At 45.7% G+C, this 24,823-nt stretch overlaps 1 protein-coding gene across 1 annotated transcript in view; it reads right to left on the bottom strand.

Annotated features, from left to right (window-relative positions):
* The window catches only part of HGF (hepatocyte growth factor), a 238,720-nt gene that overhangs the window by 10,340 nt on the left and 203,557 nt on the right, over window positions 1–24,823 (bottom strand). The window contains exons 16-17 of the mRNA XM_077264676.1: window positions 23,470–23,576; window positions 21,358–21,503 (exon numbers count right to left, since the gene is read on the bottom strand). Of these exons, the coding sequence (XP_077120791.1) occupies window positions 21,358–21,503; window positions 23,470–23,576 (253 nt within the window). The remainder of the gene's footprint in view (window positions 1–21,357; window positions 21,504–23,469; window positions 23,577–24,823) is intronic.

Genomic DNA, 24,823 nt, shown 5'->3' with positions numbered 1-24,823 from the left:
CTCTAAATCATACCCACAGCGTTTGGCAAAGGACCAATCCATAAGACTCAAAGCGGCGCCAGAGTCGACATAGGCATCCGCGGTAATAGATGATAAAGAACAAATCAGGGTCACAGATAGAATAAACTTAGACTGAAAAGTGCCAATTGAAACTGACTTATCAAGCTTCTTAGTACGCTTAGAGCATGCTGATATAACATGAGTTGAATCACCACAATAAAAGCACAACCCATTTTTTCGTCTAAAATTCTGCCGTTCGCTTCTGGACAGAATTCTATCACATTGCATATTCTCTGGCGTCTTCTCAGTAGACACCGCCAAATGGTGCACAGGTTTGCGCTCCCGCAGACGTCTATCGATCTGGATAGCCATTGTCATGGACTCATTCAGACCCGCAGGCACAGGGAACCCCACCATAACATCCTTAATGGCATCAGAGAGACCCTCTCTGAAATTCGCCGCCAGGGCGCACTCATTCCACTGAGTAAGCACAGACCATTTACGGAATTTTTGGCAGTATATTTCAACTTCATCTTGCCCCTGAGATAGGGACATCAAGGCTTTTTCCGCCTGAAGCTCTAAATGAGGTTCCTCATAAAGCAACCCCAAGGCCAGAAAAAACGCATCCACATTGAGCAACGCAGGATCCCCTGGAGCCAATGCAAAAGCCCAATCTTGAGGGTCGCCCCGGAGCAAGGAAATCACAATCCTGACCTGCTGTGCAGGATCTCCAGCAGAGCGAGATTTCAGGGACAAAAACAACTTGCAGTTATTGTTGAAATTTTGAAAGCAAGATCTATTCCCCGAGAAAAATTCAGGCAAAGGAATTCTAGGTTCAGATATAGGAACATGAACAACAAAATCTTGTAAATTTTGAACTTTTGTGGTGAGATTATTCAAACCTGCAGCTAAACTCTGAATATCCATTTTAAACAGGTGAACACAGAGCCATTCCAGGATTAGAAGGAGAGAGAGAGAGGAAGGCTGCAATATAGGCAGACTTGCAAGTGATTCAATTGAAAGCACACTCAGAACTGAAGGAAAAAAAAAACTTCTTTTTTCTCTCCTTTCTCTGCCAATTAATTTAACCCTTTGTGGGCCGGTCAAACTGTTATGGTTCTCAATGGCAAGAGAACATAGCCCAGCATACATAAGAACTAGCTCTTGGAAGGATGGAAACTTAAACTGACCATGAACTAAACCTGCCGCACAACTAACAGTAGCCGGGTAGCGTGCCTGCGTTTTATCCCTAGACGCTCAGCGCCAGCCGGAGGACTAACTAATCCTGGCAGAGGAAAATACAGTCCTGGCTCACCTCTAGAGAAATTTCCCCGAAAGGCAGACAGAGGCCCCCACATATATTGGCGGTGATTTTAGATGAAAATGACAAACGTAGTATGAAAATAGGTTTAGCAAAATCGAGGTCCGCTTACTAGATAGCAGGAAGACAGAAAGGGTACTTTCATGGTCAGCTGAAAACCCTATCAAAACATCATCCTGAAATTACTTTAAGACTCTAGTATTAACTCATAACATCAGAGTGGCAATTTCAGATCACAAGAGCTTTCCAGACACAGAAACGAAACTGCAGCTGTGAACTGGAACAAAATGCAAAAAACAAACAAGGACAAAAGTCCGACTTAGCTGGAAGTTGTCTGGTAGCAGGAACATGCACAGAAAGGCTTCTGATTACAATGTTGACCGGCATGGAAGTGACAGAGGAGCAAGGTTAAATAGCGACTCCCACATCCTGATGGGAACAGGTGAACAGAGGGGATGATGCACACAAGTTCAATTCCACCAGTGGCCACCGGGGGAGCCCAAAATCCAATTTCACAACAGGCACCGACACCTAGAGATGAATTATGAGAGTACCGTGCACCTCAGGGTTAAGTCCAATATACCACCAGAACCATGTGTGCCCTCCGCACACACCCCTGTGTCTCATCTTTCTCTAGCAGTCCAAGATACCGAGCTATCGAGACTGGCTCTCCATGACCACTTACCTAACTCAAGTTTGGACTCTCCTTATCGGTCCAGCCCCAACAAACCGTTCCGTTTGGACCTCCTACTAGGAAAATATGACCCATCGTAGATATTGTGAATTATTTAAACTAAGAGGTAAAGGGAGGAGATTTCAGTCCAACCCAGAGGGGCAATGGTAAATATGGGAGGGGGCAAGCTAGGGGTTAAAAGCTAGCCATACACCTTTAGCCAGCGTCATTGCTCTGCCATGGAAGCCGTGTCACGTCACGCTTGGAGATGTACCAGAAGCTAAGATAGTACCTGTGGACTTGAGTGCTTTCCTGGGCTCACATGCTATAAGAAACGATAACTTGACACATACATCTAACTGCAATCCCATACCTGTACCTTACCCTTAGCTGTACTTCTGGCTACAATATCTGTATATATTTGTATTATCTAGTGCACTTTTCGGCAATTAAAAAATCATTTAAATTTGGGTTGCTTTTTTATCTCAAAACCCGATTTCCCACATCCGTTAGTACGGCTAGTACTTATACACTACCTGGGGTTGGTTTCTGACCCGATATAAGCTTGTTAACGGACCGGGCCTATATCTGACGAGGAACTGGTGGCAGCACATCATACTGGTGTTATTGGGGGATCATGGCAGTGATTGACTGGAGGTTTATATATATGTTCCCAGCCTGGAACTGGTGATATTTATACCGCCCTTACTGCAGAGTGCCTCGATTACCAGTACGTAACAAGGTAGCCTCTCCGGTGACTACTTATCTTAGGTGCAGTTCCCTGGCTGACATTAGGGTAAGGGGGCATCAGAGAGCTGTGTCTGTGTAAGCTCCATCACTAATTGGTGATGATGGGGAGATACCTGTATCCTCCAGTTTTTGTTTTTCCTTACAAGTGCTCGCAGTGGTGGGATCTAGATAATAGTGTGTGTGGAACACATACTCCCAAACACTAAGGGCTACCAGCAGTAGCTTTTGATGTTGGGGTATTAAGATCAGCCCAGCTCTAGACTGTCAGAGTGCAAGTAACAAGGTGTGTGGGTACACGAGTTGCAGCTCTGTGTCAGTAACCAAAGAGTGCAAGTGTGGCTAGTGGCATCAGGGCCAGAGCCAAGGAAATGGCCAATACTATGGTCAATGGGGAGGAGGTGGACAATTATGTTGTTCAAGGCGATGGGGAGTCCAGCCAAGGCTCCCTGAGAAGCCTGCCACCTGTGCTCAGTCCTGAAGTGGACTGCCCATCACCTGCCTGCCCCAGCCAAGTAGGATCGAATGCCCTCCTGCAAGAGGCTCTGGCTCATCTCAAGGCTCAGGACCAGGCCACCTATGAAAAACGCCTGGCAGTGTCAGAGCATCTGAATGAGCATGAGTGCAATGAGCGGCAGTATGCTCTTGAGGAGCGAAAGTATGAGCGCAAAGAACATCAGTGTGAGCAAGAGACTGCAGAGCACCAGGCAGAATGTTAAGCTGCAGAGCGCCAGGCAGAATGTGAAGTTGCAGAAAATTGTGAAGCTACGGAGCATGAGCACCTGCTGGAGATGGCTCATCACTGGTCCCCACCGGACACCTCAGCCACTCAGGGGACCAAGTCTTCCAAAGTTCGATCTGAGGACTTCCACTTGTTAGAAAATGATGGAGATCTGGACTCATTTCCGCTGACCTTTGAGTGAACCTGCCGCCAACACCATCTGGCCCCGGATCAGTGGGCAAAGTATTGGCCCCCTGTTTGAGGGGTAAGTCCCTGGACATCCTGGGGGACTTACCTGCCAGGGAGGAGCAGGACTACAACAGCATAAAATGGGCCCTGATCCAGCAGTTCAACCTCACTCTGGAGTCTTACCGCAGGAAGTTCCGCAACCTCCAAAGGACACCTGGGCCGACCACATGCGGGCTCTTATGAGAGCTGCAGTGCACTGGACCAAGGGTTTGGAGCTCACCACCCACCAGGAGATTCAGAAGCTGCTTGTCACAGAGCAATTCCTGTGGAGCCACCCTGAGGACCTCCAGCAGTTGGGGGCCCCTTCTACCGCCGCCCTGGCGGACAAACATGCCAACAATCAGGCACCTGAGGTGAAGAGGGCCTCCAGCACACCTGGAGTGGGGGTAAGACCAATCCTGCCCATATTTCCCCAGCCCCTAGAATGCAGTGTGTGCACCCCTCTGCTCCACTCTCCAGGTCAGGGGTGGAACCGTGCCGATGTCATCATTGCAACCAACCAGGGCACTTCAAGGCCATGTGTCCCAATGCCATAATGCCCCCATCCCCATCCCAGAAACTGTCCCCTGTTTTGTGTGTGGGAGGGAGTGGTGGTAGATACCTTGACAATTACCATGCCATCACCATCGGCCATGCAGTGGTCATGAGACTGCAGAATAAATACCATCCCGTCACCATCGACTGCGCAGCGGTCATGGGACTGCTGGACTCTGGTGCTGAGATGACCCTTGTACGGCCTGAGGTGTTGTCTCCCCGGGATTTGGTACCCAGAAAAACCCTTTCTGTCTCCAGTATTGGAGTTGTCGAACTGGTGCTGCCCATTGCCAAGGTGTATTTGGACTGGGGCACCAGTAGGGGAATGAGGGAGGTTGGGTTATCGGCAAATATTCCTGCTGATGTTTTGCTTTAGAATGATTTGGGGTGGCTAGTGTCCCAGTATGTGGCCACTGAACCCCCAAGTTCAGCTCCCATAGACTGTCTTGAATTGTACACTGCTATTGCTGTTGATGTTGATGTATTGAATGTGCCTCCTGCTGTGGAGGGGGAAGCAAAATCTGAAACTTTCCTAGATGAATCCAGGCTGCTGAGTTCGGAACTGCTGAAGGGAGAGGAACAGACCCTGGGGATTGGGGGTGTCACAGGAGACATTGAGCCACCAGGTAAGGCCCCAAGGCAGGAGTTTCCCACATTCGGGATGTCAGGAGGCCAGGTTAGTCTGCCTGGCTTGGCAACTTTGTCAGGAGCCGAGGGAAAGCGGGCGCTACCCACAGTTGCAGCGGTCGTGGCCCCTTTCACCAGGAGTGGAAGTGCCAGGGGCTAGGTATCCTCACTGAGGTTCGGTGGCTTCCTGACCACTGACCAAGCAGCCCCCGAGTCAGACAGAAGCCAGGAGACAGGTCACCTGCGAATTGACGGAAGATGTGACAGTTTTGTCTATTCTGGCCACATCTAGTCAGGGGTTTTAGGTTGTGCTAGAAGCTCAAGACAGCCTGAAATCTCTTAAGGAGCAGGCAGCACAGCCTCCCATGGAGTCACACTGCGAGCGTGTGGTCTGGGACCAGGGATGGCTGTACCAGGTAACAGTCTATCAGGGTTCCCCAGAGGCATGGCCCAGGGACTGACAGTTAGTGGTACCCTATCCATTCAGGGCAGAAATGTTGCGGATATCAAATGAGATTTCGATGGCCAGACACCTAGGGATCGCTAAAACCAAGGCATTTCTACTGGCATAAGATGGAGGCTGATGTGGCTGCCTACTGCCGTTCGTGTGACACCTGTCAGAGGGTGGGGAAGGCAGGGCCGTGCCCCAAAGCCACACTGGTAAGTCTGCTCATCATTGAAGAGCCTTTCAAGAGGGTAGCTGTGGATCTCATTGGACTGCTGTCCTTTCCCAGCTGCTCCGGGAAATGCTTCATACTGACGGTAGTAGATTGTGCCACCCGGTACCCGGAAGCAGTAGCTTTGTCGTCCATTTGGGCCAACAAGGTGGCTACCACCTTATTGGAGATTTTCTCCCCATTGAGGTTTTCCCAGGAAATGCCCACCAACCGAGGGCTTCAGTTCACAACTGATGGAGTCCCTTTGTAAGCAAAAACATGTGCAATATCTGGTGGCCAGCCCATACCATCCACAGACTAATGGCCTGTGTGAGCAGTACAATGGCACCTTGAAGCAGATGCTTAAGATGTTGGTCAACTCCCACGGGAGAGATTGGGAGCGATACCTCCCTCATCTGTTATTTGCCTACCGGGAAGTTCCATAGGCCCCAACGGGCATTATCCATTTGAGCTCCAGTATGGGCAATGTATGTGTGGGGGCCCCTGGCTCTGGTGAAAGAGGCATGGGAAGGGGATTTGGCCACCACTGGAGTGTCAGTCATTGAGTATGTTGTGCGCTTCCAGGCCAAGATGATGGCCTTGATGTGGCTGGTGCATGACAATATAGCCGAAGTCCAGACTGACCAGAAGCATTGGTACAACCAGAATGCTTGTGAGAGGACCTTCCAGGTGGCTCAAAACATGTGGGTACTGGTCCCCGTACCACAGAACAAGCTTCAGGCAGCCTGGGAGGGCCCATACCTCATGCACAAGCAGATCAAGACTGTTACGTACCTGGTCACCCTGGACCATGCCCGTGGAAGGAGGAAGGCCTTCCACGTGAACATGATGAAGGACCATCATGAGCTGGAGGCCTGCACCCTCCCCATGTTTAATGTTCCCGAAGAGGGAGACGCAGAAACCCTCCTGGATCTGCTCACCCAGAGCGAGGTCCTCTACCATAGTTAACTTGGTAGGTGGGGGTTCTGAAGCCAGAGCCTGGTAAAGTGGATACCATTGCATCCTGGCTCACTCCCAGGACGAAGAAGCAGGTGATGTCCTTCTCGGGGACCGCCAGGTATTATAGGAGGTTCGTCCCACACTATAGCACCCTGGCAAAGCTTCTGATGGACCGCACTATATGCCATATGTGCTTTCAAACATTGCATTTTTTATTATGTGTTTTTTGTATTTAGCTCACTAAACTTGGTCCAGACAAATCGTGTGTTCATGACAGGAAATACTATATAATGTTGACACTAAGGTCATTTCTCTATGCAACGACTAAGGACCCTGTGGTCTGAAACGTGTCTACCTATTTTCCTCCCCACTATGTGGTTTTGATAGCATGCTTTTTTATTTTTAAAATTTACACAATAAATTTCAAGTTTTTATAGGATCCTGAAAGCCTGATTTTTTCTACAATTGATTTGTATTCCTGCTGCACTGTTGGTGTTCCAGGCATTGGATTCTCCTGTGGGTGAGCTGACTTGTTTCTTTAGCTTAGTTTTTCCAACAATTTTTTTTTTTTTTTTCTTTTTTTTTTTGGGGGGGGGGGAACCTGTATACTAGAAACCCCCCCAAGTGATACCATATTAAAAACACCACTCCTCAACATATTCAAAACTGCTCTCATGTAGTTTACTAATCTTTAAGATCCTTTTAAAAATATTAATGGAAATTGGCATGATGGGAAAGTAAAATGTTTTTTTTTGCCATCTGAATGTTACTAATTTCTGAACAGACCACTATAGCTGGAAGACTGTATGGCTATTATTTGACCAGTTGCCATGACAACCATCAACACCACACAATCATGATTTCAGGGTGCCTTTGGGGTTCAAGAGGGAGCCTCCATACTCTGTTAACGATCTAGATGCTGTAGTCACTATTGACAGCTGCATCTAAGAGGTGAAATGGCTATGGTCAGTGACAACACCATTCAAGGCTGATGTCAGCAAAGTGTCAGATATAGTGTGCAGCTGACAGCTGCCGTATTTTGTCCCATCAGGGATGCTATTCACTTACATATCATGTTAATTTTAAGTCATTTCGATTGTCAGTAAGATGTTAATGGTAGAGATGAGCGGTGTTCGACTTGAACTGTTCGCCAATTTCAAATTCGAGCTGTTTTGGGCGGTGTTCGAGTCGTTCGACAAACCCGAACAATTTGCTTAAAATTCGGCTGTTCGAGTCTCTGTTCGATAACTGTTCGTTCACCAAAAGCCCAGCTTGATTTGCACATTTAGGCTACTTTCAGACATAGCGCATTTTTGAGCGCTATTTTGCGGGCGCTTTTCAAAAATGCGCAATGTCATTTTCGTCTGCCGGCAAAGTGAATGAGAAATTCACTTTGCCGTTCAGACACACCGCAAAAAAACGCGGCGCTTTTGTCTGCAAACACGCCGGCGTAAAAAGAATTGACATGTCAATTCTTTACGCAGCGGCGTGTCTGCGTATCCCCCTAGGGCCCCATATTACCTTCCACACACAGCGCCTTTGTCCTGGGTGTCGGCGTCTTTGTACGGAGGGGTTGACACCCAGGACCGGACATGACGTCGGACAGGAAGAGGGAAGCCCCCGCCCCCCAGTGAAGCAGCATGGAGTCCTTCTGTGTGTGTGTATGTGGGTGCGTGTGTGTGTGCGTGTCCCCATGCGACGCTAGTGCCACCATTGTGCTAAGTCACCGTATGGGACTACTACTCCCATCCGGTATTAGGATGGGAGAGTTGTCCCTGTGTCCGGCGACTTAGCACAATTGTAAAGTTACACAAAACACCTACACACAATACACATACATGACACACAGTACAGTACATAACATAGAGTATATACTCACCAACAGCACACTTGTAGGCGAAGCCCTCGATCCTCCAGGAAAAAATCCAAAAATAATAAACCAAATTCATACTCCCTGTCCGCAGAATCCATAAAACGAGTGTCCCACGCCGATCGGCTGCTCTCCGGCGATACACTGCCAGGAGTGAAGCTCCTAGCAGTGTATCGCGTACTGTTCCGGAGTTCAATGACTCCGGCGTCTCGGTTAACAGCAGTACAGCTGCGTTGAACTTTCCCACGCAGCACTGCCGTTAAGCGAGAGTGCCAGGGTCAATGACCGCCGGTAAACTCGCTCGCGCATGCGCAGTGACACACCGACAGGAACTATGGCTCCTGTCAGTGTGTTGCTGCAGCCGTGGAGAGCAGACATATCTCTGGATGTGTCTGTTCTCCATGGAAAATCTTGATACGTGGCACTTAAATATGTGGCAATTAAATACGTGACACGTGGCACTTATACGTGATACGTGTCACTTAAATACGTGGCACTGAAATACGTGATACGTGGCACTTTGATACGTGGCACGTGTCACTTAAATACGTGGCACGTGGCACTGAAATATGTGGCACGTGGCACTTTGATACGTGGCACGTGTCACTTAAGCACGTGGCACTGAAATATGTGGCACGTGGCACTTTGATACGTGGCACGTGGCACTGAAATATGTGGCACGTGGCACTTTGATACGTGGCACGTGGCACTTTGATACGTGGCACGTGGCACTTTGATACGTGGCACTGAAATACGTGATATGTGGCACTGAAATACGTGGCACGTGGCACTGAAATATGTGGCACGTGGCACTGAAATACGTGGCACTGAAATACGTGGCACTGAAATACGTGGCACTGAAATATGTGGCACTGAAATACGTGGCACTGAAATACGTGATACGTGGCAAAGAAATACGTGGCACTTAAATACGTGGCACTTAAATACGTGGCACTTAGGCTATGTTCACATTTGCGTTGTGCGCCGCATGCGTCCTTTTTTTGATTGATTTTGGACGCAGCAAAAATGCAACTTGCTGCGTCCTCTGCGGCCGGATGCGTGCACTGCAGTGACGCATGCGGCGCAAAACGCAAGTGTGACGCATGTCCATGCACCCCCATGTTAAATATAGGGGTGCATGACGCATGCGGCGCCCGACGCTGCGGCGCAGACCGCAAATGTGAACGTAGACTTAAATAGCTGGATAGAGCTGGATCCGCGGGCTGTGATCTGGCCTACGCTCAGCACTCTGCGGAGCGCTGTCATTCAAAACACGTCCACTCATTTTGGTGTTTAGTCCCAAAATGGAGGATGGAAGAAGAAAAGGGTTGGACAAGGAAATGACATCATTTCTTTTTTTTTTTCCCCCACTGCAGTTAAAGCTTTATTTGTGTCAAACACAGACAATCTGCAGAGAAAACTGCATAAAAAACGCACTAAAACCGCATCAAAAACCGCATCAAAAACGCACCAAAAACGCACCTGCGTTTTCTGCCAAGAGCTGCGGTTTTTGTCCTGAAAAAAAAAGGATTGAAATCAGGATCGTGTGAACATACCCTTACCGTACAGGGTTACGAGTGGGGGCGTCTGACTGACGCCTGCCCTAATAACCTGGGGTTAGTGACAGTGGGGTTAGTAAACCCCAGCTGATGTCTGTTCCGCTTGCTGAGGCGTCTTTGGCTCAAGGCCATTGCAGCTGGCAGAATCGACATGATGTTAACTCCAGTGTGTATTGTATTCTGAGTCATAAAGACAGGAAATGGCCTCAATGACTCTTTTTTTTTTCCCCTTTTTTTTTTTTCAAACAAACTTTATTTTCAGTACACAATGCTGAAAAAAACGCAGCTGCAAAAAACGCAGCAAAAAACGCTGTGTGTGAAAGCAGCTGCGTTTTTTGCCTGCGTAAAAAAATGCAGGTAAAGCAGCAGCAAAATACGCGCGCGTAAAAATACGCAGCAAATATGCTGTGTGTGAAAGTAGCCTAAAACTGTTTATCATTGTTAATGGACTGTTTCAGTGTATAGTGGGCGGGAGGGGGGGGACGGGGGATAGATCTGTGCTGAAATAACGCCGATCTCTATTTTTTTTTCTTTCCCGCATTTACAGAAGGGTGGTGCAGTCTCTCAGCCTATCAGCAGTGCGCACACACACAGCAATGTGCATGTGATGCACACAAGCAAGGGCATGTGTCATTAGCTGTGTATGTCACATGTCCTTGCCCTATAAGAACCAGCCATTTTCCCCATTGCCACCATTTCCTCACTGCTGCAGCTTAGTGTTAGATGGCACCGCTGCTGCTGTGGGGTTTTGAGCTTAGTAGCAGTGTTTGCATGTCAGCAGAGTAGCCCGCCTGTGAAGCTAACTATACCACCTGTGTATCTCTATTTTCACTGCATCTAATCCAGTTAACAGTTTTGGGTCTAGGAGCAGTGTCTGCACGTCAGCAGAGCAGCCCGCCTGTGAAACAAACTATACCACCTGTGTATCTCAATTTTTACTGCATCTAATCCAGTTAATAGTTTTGAGGTTTTGGGCTTAGTAGCAGTATTTGCATGTCAGCAGAGTAGCCCGCCTGTGAAGCAAACTATACCGCCTGTGTATCTCAATTTTTACTGTATCTAATCCAGTTAATAGTTTTGGGCCTAGGAGCAGTGTCTGCACGTCAGCAGAGTAGCCAGCCTGTGAAACAAACTATACCGCCTGTGTATCCCAATTTTTACTGCATCTAAGCCAGTTAATAGTTTTGGGGTTTTGGGCTTAGTAGCAGTGTTTGCACGTCAGCAGAGTAGCCCGCCTGTGAATCTAACTACACCGCCTGTGTATCTCTATTTTCTCTGCATCTAATCCAGTTAACAGTTTTGGGCCTAGGAGCAGTGTCTGCACGTCATCAGAGTAGCCTGCCTGTGAAACAAACTATACCGCCTGTGTATCTCAATTTTTACTGCATCTAATCCAGTTAATAGTTTTGGGCCTAAGAGCAGTGTCTGCACGTCAGCAGAGTAGTCCGCCTGTGAAACAAACTATACCGCCTGTGTATCTCAATTTTTACTGCATCTAATCCAGTTAATAGTTTTGGGCCTAGGAGCAGTGTCTGCATGTCAGCAGAGTAGCCCGCCTGTGAAACAAACTATACCACCTGTGTATCTCAATTTTTACTGCATCTAATCCAGTTAATAGTTTTGGGCCTAGGAGCAGTGTCTGCACGTCAGCAGAGTATCCCGCCTGTGAAACAAACTATACCGCCTGTGTATCTAAATTTTTACTGCATCTAATCCAGTTAATAGTTTTGGGGTTTTGGGCTTAGTAGCAGTTTTTGCACATCAGCAGAGTAGCCCGCCTGTGAAACTAACTACACCGCCTGTGTATCTCAATTTTTACTGCATCTAATCCAGTTAATAGTTTTGGGCCTAGGAGCAGTGTCTGCACGTCAGCAGAGTAGCCAGCCTGTGAAACAAACTATACCGCCTGTATATCTCAATTTTTACTGCATCTAATCCAGTTAACAGTTTTGGGTCTAGGAGCAGTGTCTGCACGTCAGCAGAGCAGCCCGCCTGTGAAACAAACTATACCACCTGTGTATCTCAATTTTTACTGCATCTAATCCAGTTAACAGTTTTGGGCCTAGTACCACAGTTTGGCCACTCAGTTCAGAGTACAGAGTTGCCAATTAGTTAAGCACTAAAATGACTGGCAAAAGGCCTGCTGCTGGTGGAATGGGGAATAGGTGTGTTGGAAAGGGAAAAAAAAGTTGTGTCCATGGGGTAGGTGGTAAAGCAACAGGAACATCTCCAGAAGAAAGACCATCTTCCAGCCAAAGTAAGATGTCTACTTCTTTTTGTGGACAATCTGATATGATCCCTTTCTTGCGACCATCGCTACAAGCATCGCCAAAAATTCCAGATGAGGCACAAAAACAGCAGGTGCTTGAACGGATATCAAGTGCGCATTCAAGTGGGCTCTCCTCCATGTCAATTTCAACATCACAACTACTCCAGTCCTCAGAGTTGTCACCCCAATTGCACTTGCTTCCTCACAGCTCCCAAGTCTCCAGCTGCCCATCTGAGCATGGGGTAACACACATGGTTGAGTCTGTAGAGCTGTTTATGCATACTATAGCCTGGGAATCAGAGGTCTGCTCCAGAGCTTCTGTGAATCCAGATGAGGAAATGATCTGCACTGATGCCCAGAATCTTTGTGAGTCGGATCCAGGCCCAGATGAAGAAGATTCTGAGCATAATGTAGACCCTCGTTCCCAAACTGTAACTCCCGTTGGTGGAGACAATGAGGAAGATAATGATGAGACTGAGATACCTGATTGGAACGAAAACTTGACTTTTCGGTTGGGGCAGGAAGAGGTTGGCTCTGAGGATGACGGGTGTGAGAACACACAGGATGATGATGACGAGGTTGTAGACCCCGCTTAGGGTATGTGTCCATGTTCAGGAAACACTGAGTTTTTGACGCAGCGTTGAGCAGCATGCATAAAAAACGCAGCGTCCAGATGTTACAGCATAGTGGAAAGGATTTCATGAAATCCTGTCTCCACTATGCAGGAAAAGAAGCATGCGGCACACCCGAGAAAACTCACATGTGGCGGGTCTTTTAACAACGCAGCATGTCCTTACATTGCAGAAAAAACTCAAGGACAATGCAGGTGACCTGCCAGTGACCTCAGGTGCAGATTTGGTCAGGATTTTACCTGCATAAACTCCTGATCAAATCCTGAAGCAATCCTGAACGTGGACACATACCCTTACTGTCAACCCCCAGTCCACCAGTCCATGAGGTCAGCAAAAGAGGTGGAGGAGGATGCTAGTGACGAGTCTGACGACGAGGTAACAGTGTGCCTTCCTGGACAGAGACGGAGTACTGGAAGCACATCATCAACTGCATCCTCAACCCCAACTGTGCCTCAGACCAGAAGTCGTGGTGGCTCTTCAAGTCGCACGGGCTCTAAGCCTTGCATAGCCTGGGCATTTTTTGACATCGCAAAGGATGACCCAACTCATGTCTGTAAGATTTGCCAACAAAATCTCAGTAGAGGCCAAAAAATCACTAGCTTGAGTACTTCATGCATGAACCGTCACATGGATATGAGGCATAAGTTGCAGTGGGAAGCTCACTGTGCTACAATTCGGCCTAGTGGGCCAGGTCAACCACCGTCTGCCCCATCAAGTGCATCCGTGTCCTCTTCATCCTCTGTGACTGTGGGGACAGCAGTCGCACTTGGTTTGGGATGCAGACCTTCCACCTCTTTACCCGCAACAGCCAGTGTGATTGGCAGATCGTCAGGACATTTGCAAGTGGAAACACCAGCTGGTGTTGAGCCCTCTCCGACATCGACACCACATTTTGATCAAGGCAACATAACATCTCCACCTGCACCTTCCTCACAGACCAGCAGTTTGCCGGGGACACCCTACTCAACTCCATCTAAGCACGGCAGCCAGCCCTTAGTTTCTCAGATGTGGACAAGTAAAAGACCATTTCCTCCTAGCCATGACAAAGCTAAGAGGTTGAATTTCTCCATCTGCAAGCTGTTGGCTACAGAAATGCTGCCTTTTTGCCTGGTGGACACAGAGGATTTTCAAGACCTTATGGCCGTCGCAGTGCCCCAGTACCAGATGCCCAGTCGCCACTACTTCTCAAAGAAAGCTGTGCCTGCGCTACACCAGCATGTCACACACAACATCACCACTTCCTTGAGAAACTCTGTGTGTGACAGGGTGCATTTCACCACAGACACTTGGACGAGTAGACATGGACAGGGGCGTTACATGTCGGTGACTGGGCACTGGGTAACTACTGCGACATCAGGAGAAGGGGCTGCTGTCCAAGTCTTGCCGTCCCCACGAGTTGCTCATCGATCCTCTGCATCTAGAAGTTCCTCCACTGCTTCTGCCTCCTCAACCTCCTCTCAGTCCTCCACCTGCACCCAAAGCCTGTCTGGTAATGCCACCCACGTTGTAACTACGCAGAAGGAATCCTGCACACCTCCTCACTATGCTGTCACCAGGGCTCAACGGCATCAGGCAGTGTTTACATTGAAATGTCTGGGAAATGTGAGTCACATAGCTGAGGAGTTGTGGTCAGCTCTGGAGACCGAGTTCCATCAATGGTTGTCTTCACTCAACCTGCAGCTAGGGAAGGCTGTGTGCGACAATGCTGCAAACCTGGGTGCGGCCCTTTGCTGGGGCAATGTCACATACGTGCCTTGTATGGCTCATGTTTTGAACCTGGTTGTCCAGCAATTTTTATCCCACTATCCCGGACTAGATGGGCTTCTGCAGAGGGCATGGTCGCTGTGTGTTCACTTCCGCCATTCGCATCCCGCAGCTCGACGACTTGCATCTCTACAGAAGTCGTTGGGCTTGCCAGTTCACCGGCTAAAATGCAATGTGCCCACACGGTGGAATTCAACTCTGCACATGTCGCAGTGACTGTGGCAGCACCGACAAGCCCTGGTGCAATATGTTATGACGTATAGCCTGGGCCAACGAGATCAAGAGGTGGGGCAAATCACGCTGCAGGAGTGGTCTCAGATCAGGGACCTATGCACCCTTCTGCACAGTTTTGAAATAGCAACGAAGATGTTTAGTGCTGACGATGCCATTATCAGCATGACCATACCGGTGATTTACATGCTGGAGCACACCTTACACAGTGTCTGGAGTCAGGTGGTGGAACAAGAGGAGGAGGAGGAGGAGGAACAGGAGGAGTCATATGCAGAAGAGATCATATCTCCAAGGTCAAGAAGGTTGGCAGCACCAAGGCAGCTGGCATTGGAGGCTGGGGGAGAGGGATTACCGAGGGCGCTTGGTAGCAGCCAAACTGTTGAGGAAGGTGCAGGAGGCGAGGAAGAAGTGGAGGACGAACTGGCACTGGGCATGGAAGACTCATCAGATGAGGGAGACCTTGATCAAATTTCTGTTTTGCGAGGTTGGGGGGAGAGGGCAGACAAAGGAAGCATGATTCTCACCTCGCCACCACCAAGACAACAAGGACTTGGTCTTCCTGGGTGCGCAAGACACATGAGTGCCTTCTTGCTGTACTACCTGCAACATGACCCTCGGATAGTCAGAATCCGAAGTAATGCCGACTACTGGGTTGCCACACTCTTAGATCCCCGGTACAAAAGCAAATTTGACAAAATAATTCCTGCCATAGAAAGGGATTCACGCATGCAGGAGTATCAGCAGAGACTGTTACAGAATCTAACATCTGCTTTTCCACAAAACACCAGTGGTGCACATAGTCAATCTCTGAGTTCTAACTTGCCAACCGTAGGACTATCGAGTCATCACTCTAACCGTAACAGTAACATCGTATCTGGTGATAACAGCAATTTTTTCCAATCGTTTCGAGATTTTTTTAGACCATCCTTTGCAAGGCCACAGGAGACAAGAAGTCTGATGCACAGCCAATGCCTAGAGAGGATGGTACAAGAGTATCTCCAAGTTAACATCAATGCCATGACTGTGGAACTGGACCCTTGCTCATTTTGGGCTTCCAATCTTGAAAAATGGCCTGAGCTCGCCACTAACGCCTTGGGGATCTTGTCGTGCCCCACAGCCAGCGTTCTCTCTGAACATGTGTTCAGCGCTGCTGGTGGTGTGCTGACAGATAAGCGCACGCCGCTGTCCAGTGACAATGTAGACAGACTAACGTTCATCAAGATGAACAAATCCTGGATCCGCAAGGACTTTTCTACCCCTATGTCATCTTGGGGAGACTAAAAGCTTGATGATTTTTGAAAATCACCTCACCAACCATTTTAAAAATCTCTCGCAAAATTGATGCCACTTAAGTGGTGTCTGTGGCCGAATTTTTTGAAAAAATGGAGACTCTTTTATTTAGTCCCCTTGCTGAGTTTTACATGACGTTGCCATTGTCAATACCAGGTGGGTGGGGTCGTCTGCAGAATTCTTAGGGTACCGTCTCACAGTGGCACTTTTGTCGCTACGACGGTACGATCCGTGACGTTCCAGCGATATCCATACGATATCGCTGTGTCTGACACGCAGCAGCGATCAGGGACCCCGCTGAGAATCATACGTCGTAGCAGATCGTTTGGAACTTTCTTTCGTCGCTGGATCTCCCGCTGTCATCGCTGGATCGGTGTGTGTGACACCGATCCAGCGATGCGTTCACTTGTAACCAGGGTAAACATCGGGTTACTAAGCGCAGGGCCGCGCTTAGTAACCCGATGTTTACCCTGGTTACCATCGTAAATGTAAAAAAAACCAAACAGTACATACTCACATTCCGGTGTCCGTCAGGTCCCTAGCCGTCTGCTTCCCGCACTGACTGTGACTGCCGGCCAGAAAGTAAAAGCAGAGCACAGCGGTGACGTCACCGCTGTGCTCTGCTTTCACTTTACAGCCGGCACTCAGTCAGTGCGGGAAGCAGACGGCAAGGGACCTGACGGACACTGGAATGTGAGTATGTAAGTTTTTTTTTTTTACATTTACTATGGTAACCAGGGTAAACATCGGGTTACTAAGCGCGGCCGTGCGCTTAGTAACCCGATGTTTACCCTGGTTACCCGGGGACTTCGGCCAGGTCGTATCGCTGGCCGTGATCGTTGGTAAATCGTTTTGTGTAATGGTACCCTTACTCATACTATGGCCTGGGATTCAGAGGTCTGCTCCAAAGCTTCAGTGTCTGCTAGGCAGCAGAGTAGCCCAGCCACCCACCACCTGTTTACCTAAGTACTATTTTTAACGGCATCAGGCCCTGGAAATTGTTTTGGGTCTAGTAGAATTTGGTGCTACTCAGCAGCGTACCCCACCCATGAAGCAAGCTACACGACCTGTTTACCTAAGTACTATTTTTTAATGGCATCTAGCCCAGGAAATCCTTTTGGGCCTAGTAGAATTTAGTGCTACTCAGCAGCGTACCCCACCCATGAAGCAAGCTACACCGCCTGTTTACCTAAGTACTATTTTGTAATGGCATCCAGCCCGGGAAATCCTTTTGGGCCTAGTAGAATTTAGTGCTACTCAGCAGCGTATCCCACCCATGAAGCAAGCTACATGACCTGTTTACCTAAGTACGATTTTGTAACGGCATCTAGCCCTGAAAATCCTTTTGGACCTAGTAGAATTTAGTGCTAATCAGCAGCGTACCCCACCCATGAAGCAAGCTACACCACCTGTTTACCTAAGTACTATTTTGTAGCGGCATCTAGCCCTGAAAATCCTTTTGGGCCTAGTAGAATTTAGTGCTACTCAGCAGCGTACCCCACCCATGAAGCAAGCTACACCGCCTTCTTCTTTCTCAATCTAACCCCTCGGCTCTGGGGTGTCCACTCTCCCTCCAGCTCTCTCCTTCTCACAGGTTGACTACCACGTGTTTTCACACTGTGGCGAATCTTTTGGGCCCAGACATAAGGAGTCATTGAGGTAATGGATAAAATGTGCCGCTTTACAAACGTCCATGACGACACATTCGAGGAAGCAACTAAACGCCTCATAGTGAGCAGGATATGGAGCACCCCATGGGCAAACAGCGATCTATGTAGTATGCTCCTTCACAGAAGCAGCCCAATGGGAGGACACTATTTGGAGGCACAGGTAGTAACTGGAACGCCCCCTCAATGTCTGTTTTGGCCATTAGGGTGCCCCTTACCAACTTCTTGACCCGCCTGATTGCCTCATCAAAGGAGGTACAGTACATAGTACTGTACTTGGTTCCGCGTCAATGTTGACATTTACTGACCTGCCCCTTGGATATGACAAATGGTGGATTAGCCTGAATGTATTGGGTTCATTTTTTGGCACAACTCCCAACGGGGGTACCACTACGTCTTCTAAGGAAAGTGTTCTGAATGGACCCGCCGCCATTCTACCTAAAGATATTTATTTTTTAATTTTTTTTGTCAAGACGTCTGGGTGTTGGTAGAGTGAGTTTAGATTTTTACTCCAGTCTTTCTTGATTTTAGAAGGGCATGACATGCCTATATCTATGTCTCCTCCTCCTTTTACTCCTCCACCTCTTTTCTTTTCGCATGACTATATGTAGTTGTGACTTTTCCATGTGTTTGTTGTGTCTTCTGAGCAGTTTGTCAGCTTTTGGACACCTTTTAAGGTGTTTTCTATGTGTTTTCCATGTGTTTGTATGTGTTTGTGTTTGCCTGCCATTGGTTTCAATAGGGTTCGACGGTGTTTGTCGAACGTTTGACCAATAGTTCGTCGAACATCTCCCTGTTCGACGAACCGAACCCGAACACTAGGGAGGTGGCTCATCTCTAGTTAATAGTAGAGATGGGCGAACCCGAATAGTAAAGTTCGGGTTCCGTACCGAACACCTAGTGTGTGTGCATGGTCTTCTTAGGGAAGTCTATGCTACTGTTCTGGTTTGGCACCCCGAACATCGTGTGCTTCCCACACGGTCATGTGCTCAACAGCGTGAAAAACACTGGCTGCTCTGATCTGTGGTAAGATCATTACTGCAGTTTCAAATAACGTTATTATCTTCACATCGAACAGGTGAGGGATATGGTTGTTTATTATTTTTCTTCTTTTCCAGGGGACATGTGCATCGGTGGATTAGGCGTAAAGGTGAGAATTATGTTTTTTTTATTATTTCCTGTCTTTTACAGGTTACATGGACCTCAATGGATTAGGCGTAAAGGTGAGTATAATTGCTCTTTTTTATTTTTATTTCAAATGGAGGTGTCAGTGTAAATATTTCAATTAAAGGATTTGGTTGTGTCTTTTTTACAATATACCTATGGGGTTAGTAATGAGGGCATCTTATAAACGCCTCTCCATTACAAATCTATGGGCTTGATGTCAGTGGACATAAAACAGCTGACATTAACAAGTGGGAAGAGCCGGGCAAAGCACCAGAATTGGCGAATCAAATGTATGTGCCTTTTCTGGTGGGGCTGTGGGCTGTTATTTTTAGGCTGGGGGAGCCCAAGATCTATAGCCCCTTTCCAGCCCCCAACTGCTTGCTTTAGATGGTTCTCAAAAATCTAGGGTCACCCCACAACTTTTTTTAACTATTTAGTTAATTAATTTTTAAAAACGGGATGGGACCCATCTATTCTTGATAGCTAGCAATGATAAAGCTGACAGATGAAGGTTGCAACCCACAGCTGTAAGTTTTGCCTGCACTGTGAATCAAAAATAGAAGAGGCCCATGTATTTTTTATTTTAATGTATTTAGTTATAGTGCACAGGCACCGGCTGATAAATACAGATCAGAGCCTGTGTTTGCCGTACTGTCATGCAGATGACAGCATGGCAAACAATGGATGTTCGGGGCCCCCATTCATCTGAATGGGGTCCAGTTTCGAGTACCGTTCTGTTATGCGAACCAAACACATTTTTTAGATGTTTTGCCTAACCCGCTGGAACTGTACATCCACGGATTCGCCCTAATGTTTTAGACATGAACAATTGGAAACCAATACTGAGATGCTGAAGTTCATGGCAGCATGTAGCACGCAGGCTGTTGCTCACAGTATCAAAAGCAATACATGCCCTGTTGTTGTGTTGACAATTTCTGGAGTAGGACAGGTGTGACATTCCCACATAAAGGCCTTTTCATGGCATTGCCCACTTGGTCTCCAGATAGTGACCAGAAACTGGCAAGGAGCAATGTAGGCTGGAAAGGATGTCTATCTTCTTCAGCAATGATTCTTGCTTTTGTCCTGGAAGTAATTATAGACGTATATTGTTCTGGAGACAATACCTGCAACACCATGAAGAGGACTTCATGTGGGAATTCACTTTGGTCTTACTCTTCGAATGGTGGTTTGGGGTGGCATAATATCAGTAGTTGAATCCCTTTAGTGTACATTCCAGATGCACTAATAGCTCGGCTTTATATTAATTTGGTGGTAGAACAAGATGCACAGTCATTTCTCTAAAGTGTCCCAGAATTAAATTTTCAGCACAGCAATGCATGATCGCAATTTGATTGAGCAACCTACATGGCCTAAACGTGCTACTCTGACCTGCAGCATCTCTAACTTGTCTCACATCAAACACATATGGGACATCATAGGTTGGCAATTACAAAGAGAATTGCCAGCAACAAATCTTGATGATTTGTGTGCCCAAGTGCATTAAGTATGTCAGAACATTTCTCAGATTACCATTATTTCATTGAAAACATGCAAAGGCATGTAAGTGCATGCAATTCTGCTTGTGGCATTCATACTCAGTACTGAATAATTTGGATTCTTTTTTCATCATTTGGATATCATTAACACATCTATCAATCTTGCAATTTCCATAATGCCACAGTATTTTCTTTTTGGTATTGCAATTTAAATGTTGAGTATATTCATGAGCATTATTTAGTTCAACAAGGTCGCAGCTAAAATGTTCACTTTCACAGCTTTTCCCACAATCAACTTGCATGAGAAGACTAAGTTATCCAAATTTCACAATTCCTGTTGCATAACATTTTTATTAAACTGTTGCAGTGTCTCACTTTTTTATAATTCTTCATTTGAAAGTTCCTGGATACATGATTTTACCAATTTTTTATGATTCTGATGCTGACAGCTTGTTATATCCCTAGGTCAAAAGACATATTTAGTTTACCTCTTTGCTACTCTCTACGTTCATTATTTATGAACTAATGTTTTCTTTAGTTAAAAAAAGACTGTTCATGATTATATTAATATACTGTAGATATGAGATATATATGTATATGCTGTATATACAGTATATTGTATATATATTGTTTAGAAATATAAAAAAAATGTCAATAGGTTTCCATCTGCAGCAAGAAGCAACTATGTTTGTTTATAGCTACTCTCCAATTCTTAGAGCATTTTTTTTAATATTGAGATAAAATATAGATCTCTGTACTGCTTCAAATCTTAGCATTTTTATGCTTATGCATGATATGATAAAACATTAAAATTAAACAAAAAATAAAACATCTGCTTCTGCCTGAATATCAAGAATGTGTCCGAATATCAAGAATTATAGCATACACTTGATTACTCTAAATGAATATTGCTCGTAGTCTTACCTCACAGGGTGCAATGTTGGCAGTTTCATTAATAGCACAAATTTCAGACTCATTGACTGTAATTCTCCCCTTGTGATATTCACTGCATTTTTCATTTCCTACAATAACCATTTTCCCATGATGAAGCTGCCCGTCATAATTGTTTGCTAGAAAATAACAATTATATTTATAATTTTCCATAATATATCCACAATACAGCAATAATTTCAGTAATGTTTACACTTTATTGTTTATAAATTTGATGAAGATGAAAAAAAGGTTTTGCTTCTGTGCGATCTCTCAGTAAAACATCCTTGAAAACTTATATGACTTAGGTTTTTTGTCCAATCTAAGGACAGAACTAATTTAAAAGTTTGATTAGAGGTTTGACTGTTTGACTTCATATTGGGGATTGTTCTGGGGGGTCTCAATTTATTTTTACATTCTGCCTGGATTCTGAATTAATCTAGGGGTCTGGTTACTGATTTGAATTTACCGTGTTTAGGGGTCTTACATGGAGTCTGAATTTAATCATTTGGTTTGTGGTCTGAAAATATTTTGAGGATCAGTTCTAGGTATATTACTTTCATTTTGCTGATATAAATTAGATCTGGGCAAAGTGTGGTGAATGGGCCACATCCAGCCTTTCGACAGTGACCGCAAAATGCCTGTACACCACACTATGCAGCTTCCACTATTGTGGCATTTCGAGTTCACCTATATAAGCATCCTCAGGTGAATACAATTGTGAATATATTCCACCATTCATCCTGTGCGTCTGAGTCTTAGCGAAGCAAGCGCGATAACATCACTAGATGTGCGTTGTATACAGACCTCATTCAACACGGTGCGTAAACATTTTTTCTTTAATTATCAGTCAATAGTTTGGGGAAATTGTGAGAGCCATCATACTCTGTGGGGGGGGGGTGTGATGGGGAAATCATATGCTGTGTAAGGAGCTGTATGAACCATCATTCTGTCTTGCTATTGGGGTCATCATACTGAGTGGGGGCTTTGGGGTCAATGATATGGTTTGAGGGGCTTTGGGGTCCTCCATACAGTATGAAGGTGGGTTGGGACATCATAATGTGTATGTGAAGCTGTTAGGGTCTGTGGGGTATCATACTATGAGAAAGGGAGCTGTGAGGTCAATCATATTGTGTGGGGGACTGTGAGCTCTATCATACTGTGTCTGAGGAGTTGGGGGTTCCATCATACTGTGTGTGGATGGCTGTGTAGGCCATCATACTCTCTGTTGGGGGACTGTGGGGTCCAATAAACTGTGTGTGTAAGGGGCTATGATGACTATCCTGCTGTGTGTGGTAGACTGTGGGCTCCATCATAGTGAGTGCACGGAGCAATAGGGTCCATCATACTGTGTGTGGGGTTTTGTATGTCCAAAATACTGTGTCTGCTGGCTGTGAGTTTCATCGTATTGTGTGCGTTGGGGGCTGTGTAGTTAATCATACAATATATAAGGGCTATGTGAGTGCATCATTCTATATGTATGGGAGCTGTGAGGTATATCATACTGTATATAGGGGCAACGGGGTCCATAATACTGTTTGTGGAAGAGGGATTTGGAGGCCACAATGCTATGTGTGGGAGGCTGACATTCCATGATACTGTGTGCATTGGTGGTCACAAACACATCATAATGTGTGGGGGAGCCATGGGAGCATTATACTGTATGGGGTGGCTGGGGGCATCTAATTGTCTGTGGGGGTATCATACTGTTGGGGAAGCTATTGATCAAGATTTCAGGGCTGAATAAAAAACAGTAAATCAAATGGTTTTGTTTAGCTGCTACAGGTAAGAACACGTTATAAAACACCCTTTCATAAATGTAATACCAGTTGCTAGTCAACATATTTAATTCTGCTCAATTTTAAGCGATACAATTGATATAAAACGTATAATAACATGATAATAATGAGCAGAGTTAAGTTTGACATGTTGGTTCAGTCCTCCATTGACTACACTGACACTATTTTAGTATACATTGATAGTATGACTAGTTTGGGAAAGATTATTAAAATATGCCTAATTAGCAATGTTTAATAATTAAATATATAATATAGAATAATAAATATTAATAACACAAAAGTAATTGAATATATAAAAATATCATACTTCCTGTGTGTCCCCAGCCATACACAGCGCATGCAGTTTTCTCTGGAATTGTACATCCATAATTGGGCAATTTGATAAGGGCTACATACTCATTAAGCACTGCTGATCTGTTAAAATATTAAATAATATTAGTAAAAGATAGGTCAGTTTGATATTACAGCTAGATCTACAAACCATATCCTTATTCTAGATGTTTGCTCAATAAATTACAGTTACTTATACCGTATTCAAATTGCCTTTTCAAAGAGAAAGAGGACTTGAACTTTAGTGCCACCTGTTGGAAGCAGCAATCCTACAGTTCACAATCAACTCTTTAACGAGTCTTGCAATTTGACTTAAGATTAAAGCCAAATCAGAATCTCAATTTGCAGGTGTTTCGGGCTGCTTGCCCTCATCAGTGCAAAGTATGAGAACTGATTTGGCTAGGTGAGAGGCTCTGGACTGGAGTCTAAAGGGTAACATTACTCCTTGTGGAGAGTCGTTATAATAGATGAATGTGGATAAAATCTGCGCTGCTGTGACAAATAATGAATCCAGATATCTTTGTGTGGAAACTTCCTGAAGAAGAAGCCATGAGCTTCGAAACGCGTTGAATAAACCACCCGAACACCTTACAACTATATCTGGATTCATTATTTGTCACAGCAGCGCAGATTTTATCCACATTCATCTATTATAACGTCTCTAAGAGGTCGCAGCGCCGACCTGTGGATCTGCAGCAGCTGACAAACTACACGCCTTTACTTTGCACCATCAGGTGAGCAGTTCTCTCATAATTCTTTAAGAGCAATCCTGAGGATAAGACCCTATTTGCGCTTTTTTGTCTCCTATTTCTTCTATCCTTGTGGAGAGTGACATACCAGCTCTGGCTTGTCAAGGTAAGGAGGCTTATTCGCTGTACAATGCTCTTCTGGGAAACTATATATTCAAATAGCCTCTTCAGAGAGTAAGAGGACTTGAACTCTATAGCGCCACCTGTTGGCAGCAGTTACTTATACCAACAGGGAGTCTAAACTAACTAATCTAGAAGTAAAATGGAATCTGTGCAAAAAAAGATTCATATGTAATATGTGGATCTACATTGTCAATTTAATATCAAAACATCAAGTATTAGACTGTTTCAGCAATAATGCAGTGTTCATTTTTGTGTGATTTATTGTTTAAGATAAGGAAATTATTTTATGGGAACACAGGTACATGCTATATATTCTATTTATAAAGTCAATATTTCATCCACTTAAACATTTGTTTTTAATTGGAAAACATATTTATATTCCCTTTGACAAAAATCTGTATTTTTGTCAAAGGGAATATAAACAGTTGAAAAAACAAAGATACGTTTTGGTTGGTTTTC

This window comes from Ranitomeya variabilis, chromosome 5 (assembly GCF_051348905.1).
Source record: "Ranitomeya variabilis isolate aRanVar5 chromosome 5, aRanVar5.hap1, whole genome shotgun sequence".
Lineage (NCBI taxonomy): Eukaryota > Metazoa > Chordata > Amphibia > Anura > Dendrobatidae > Ranitomeya > Ranitomeya variabilis.
Note: the sequence above shows the minus strand (reverse complement) of the source record. Positions and strands in the feature narration are given on the sequence as shown.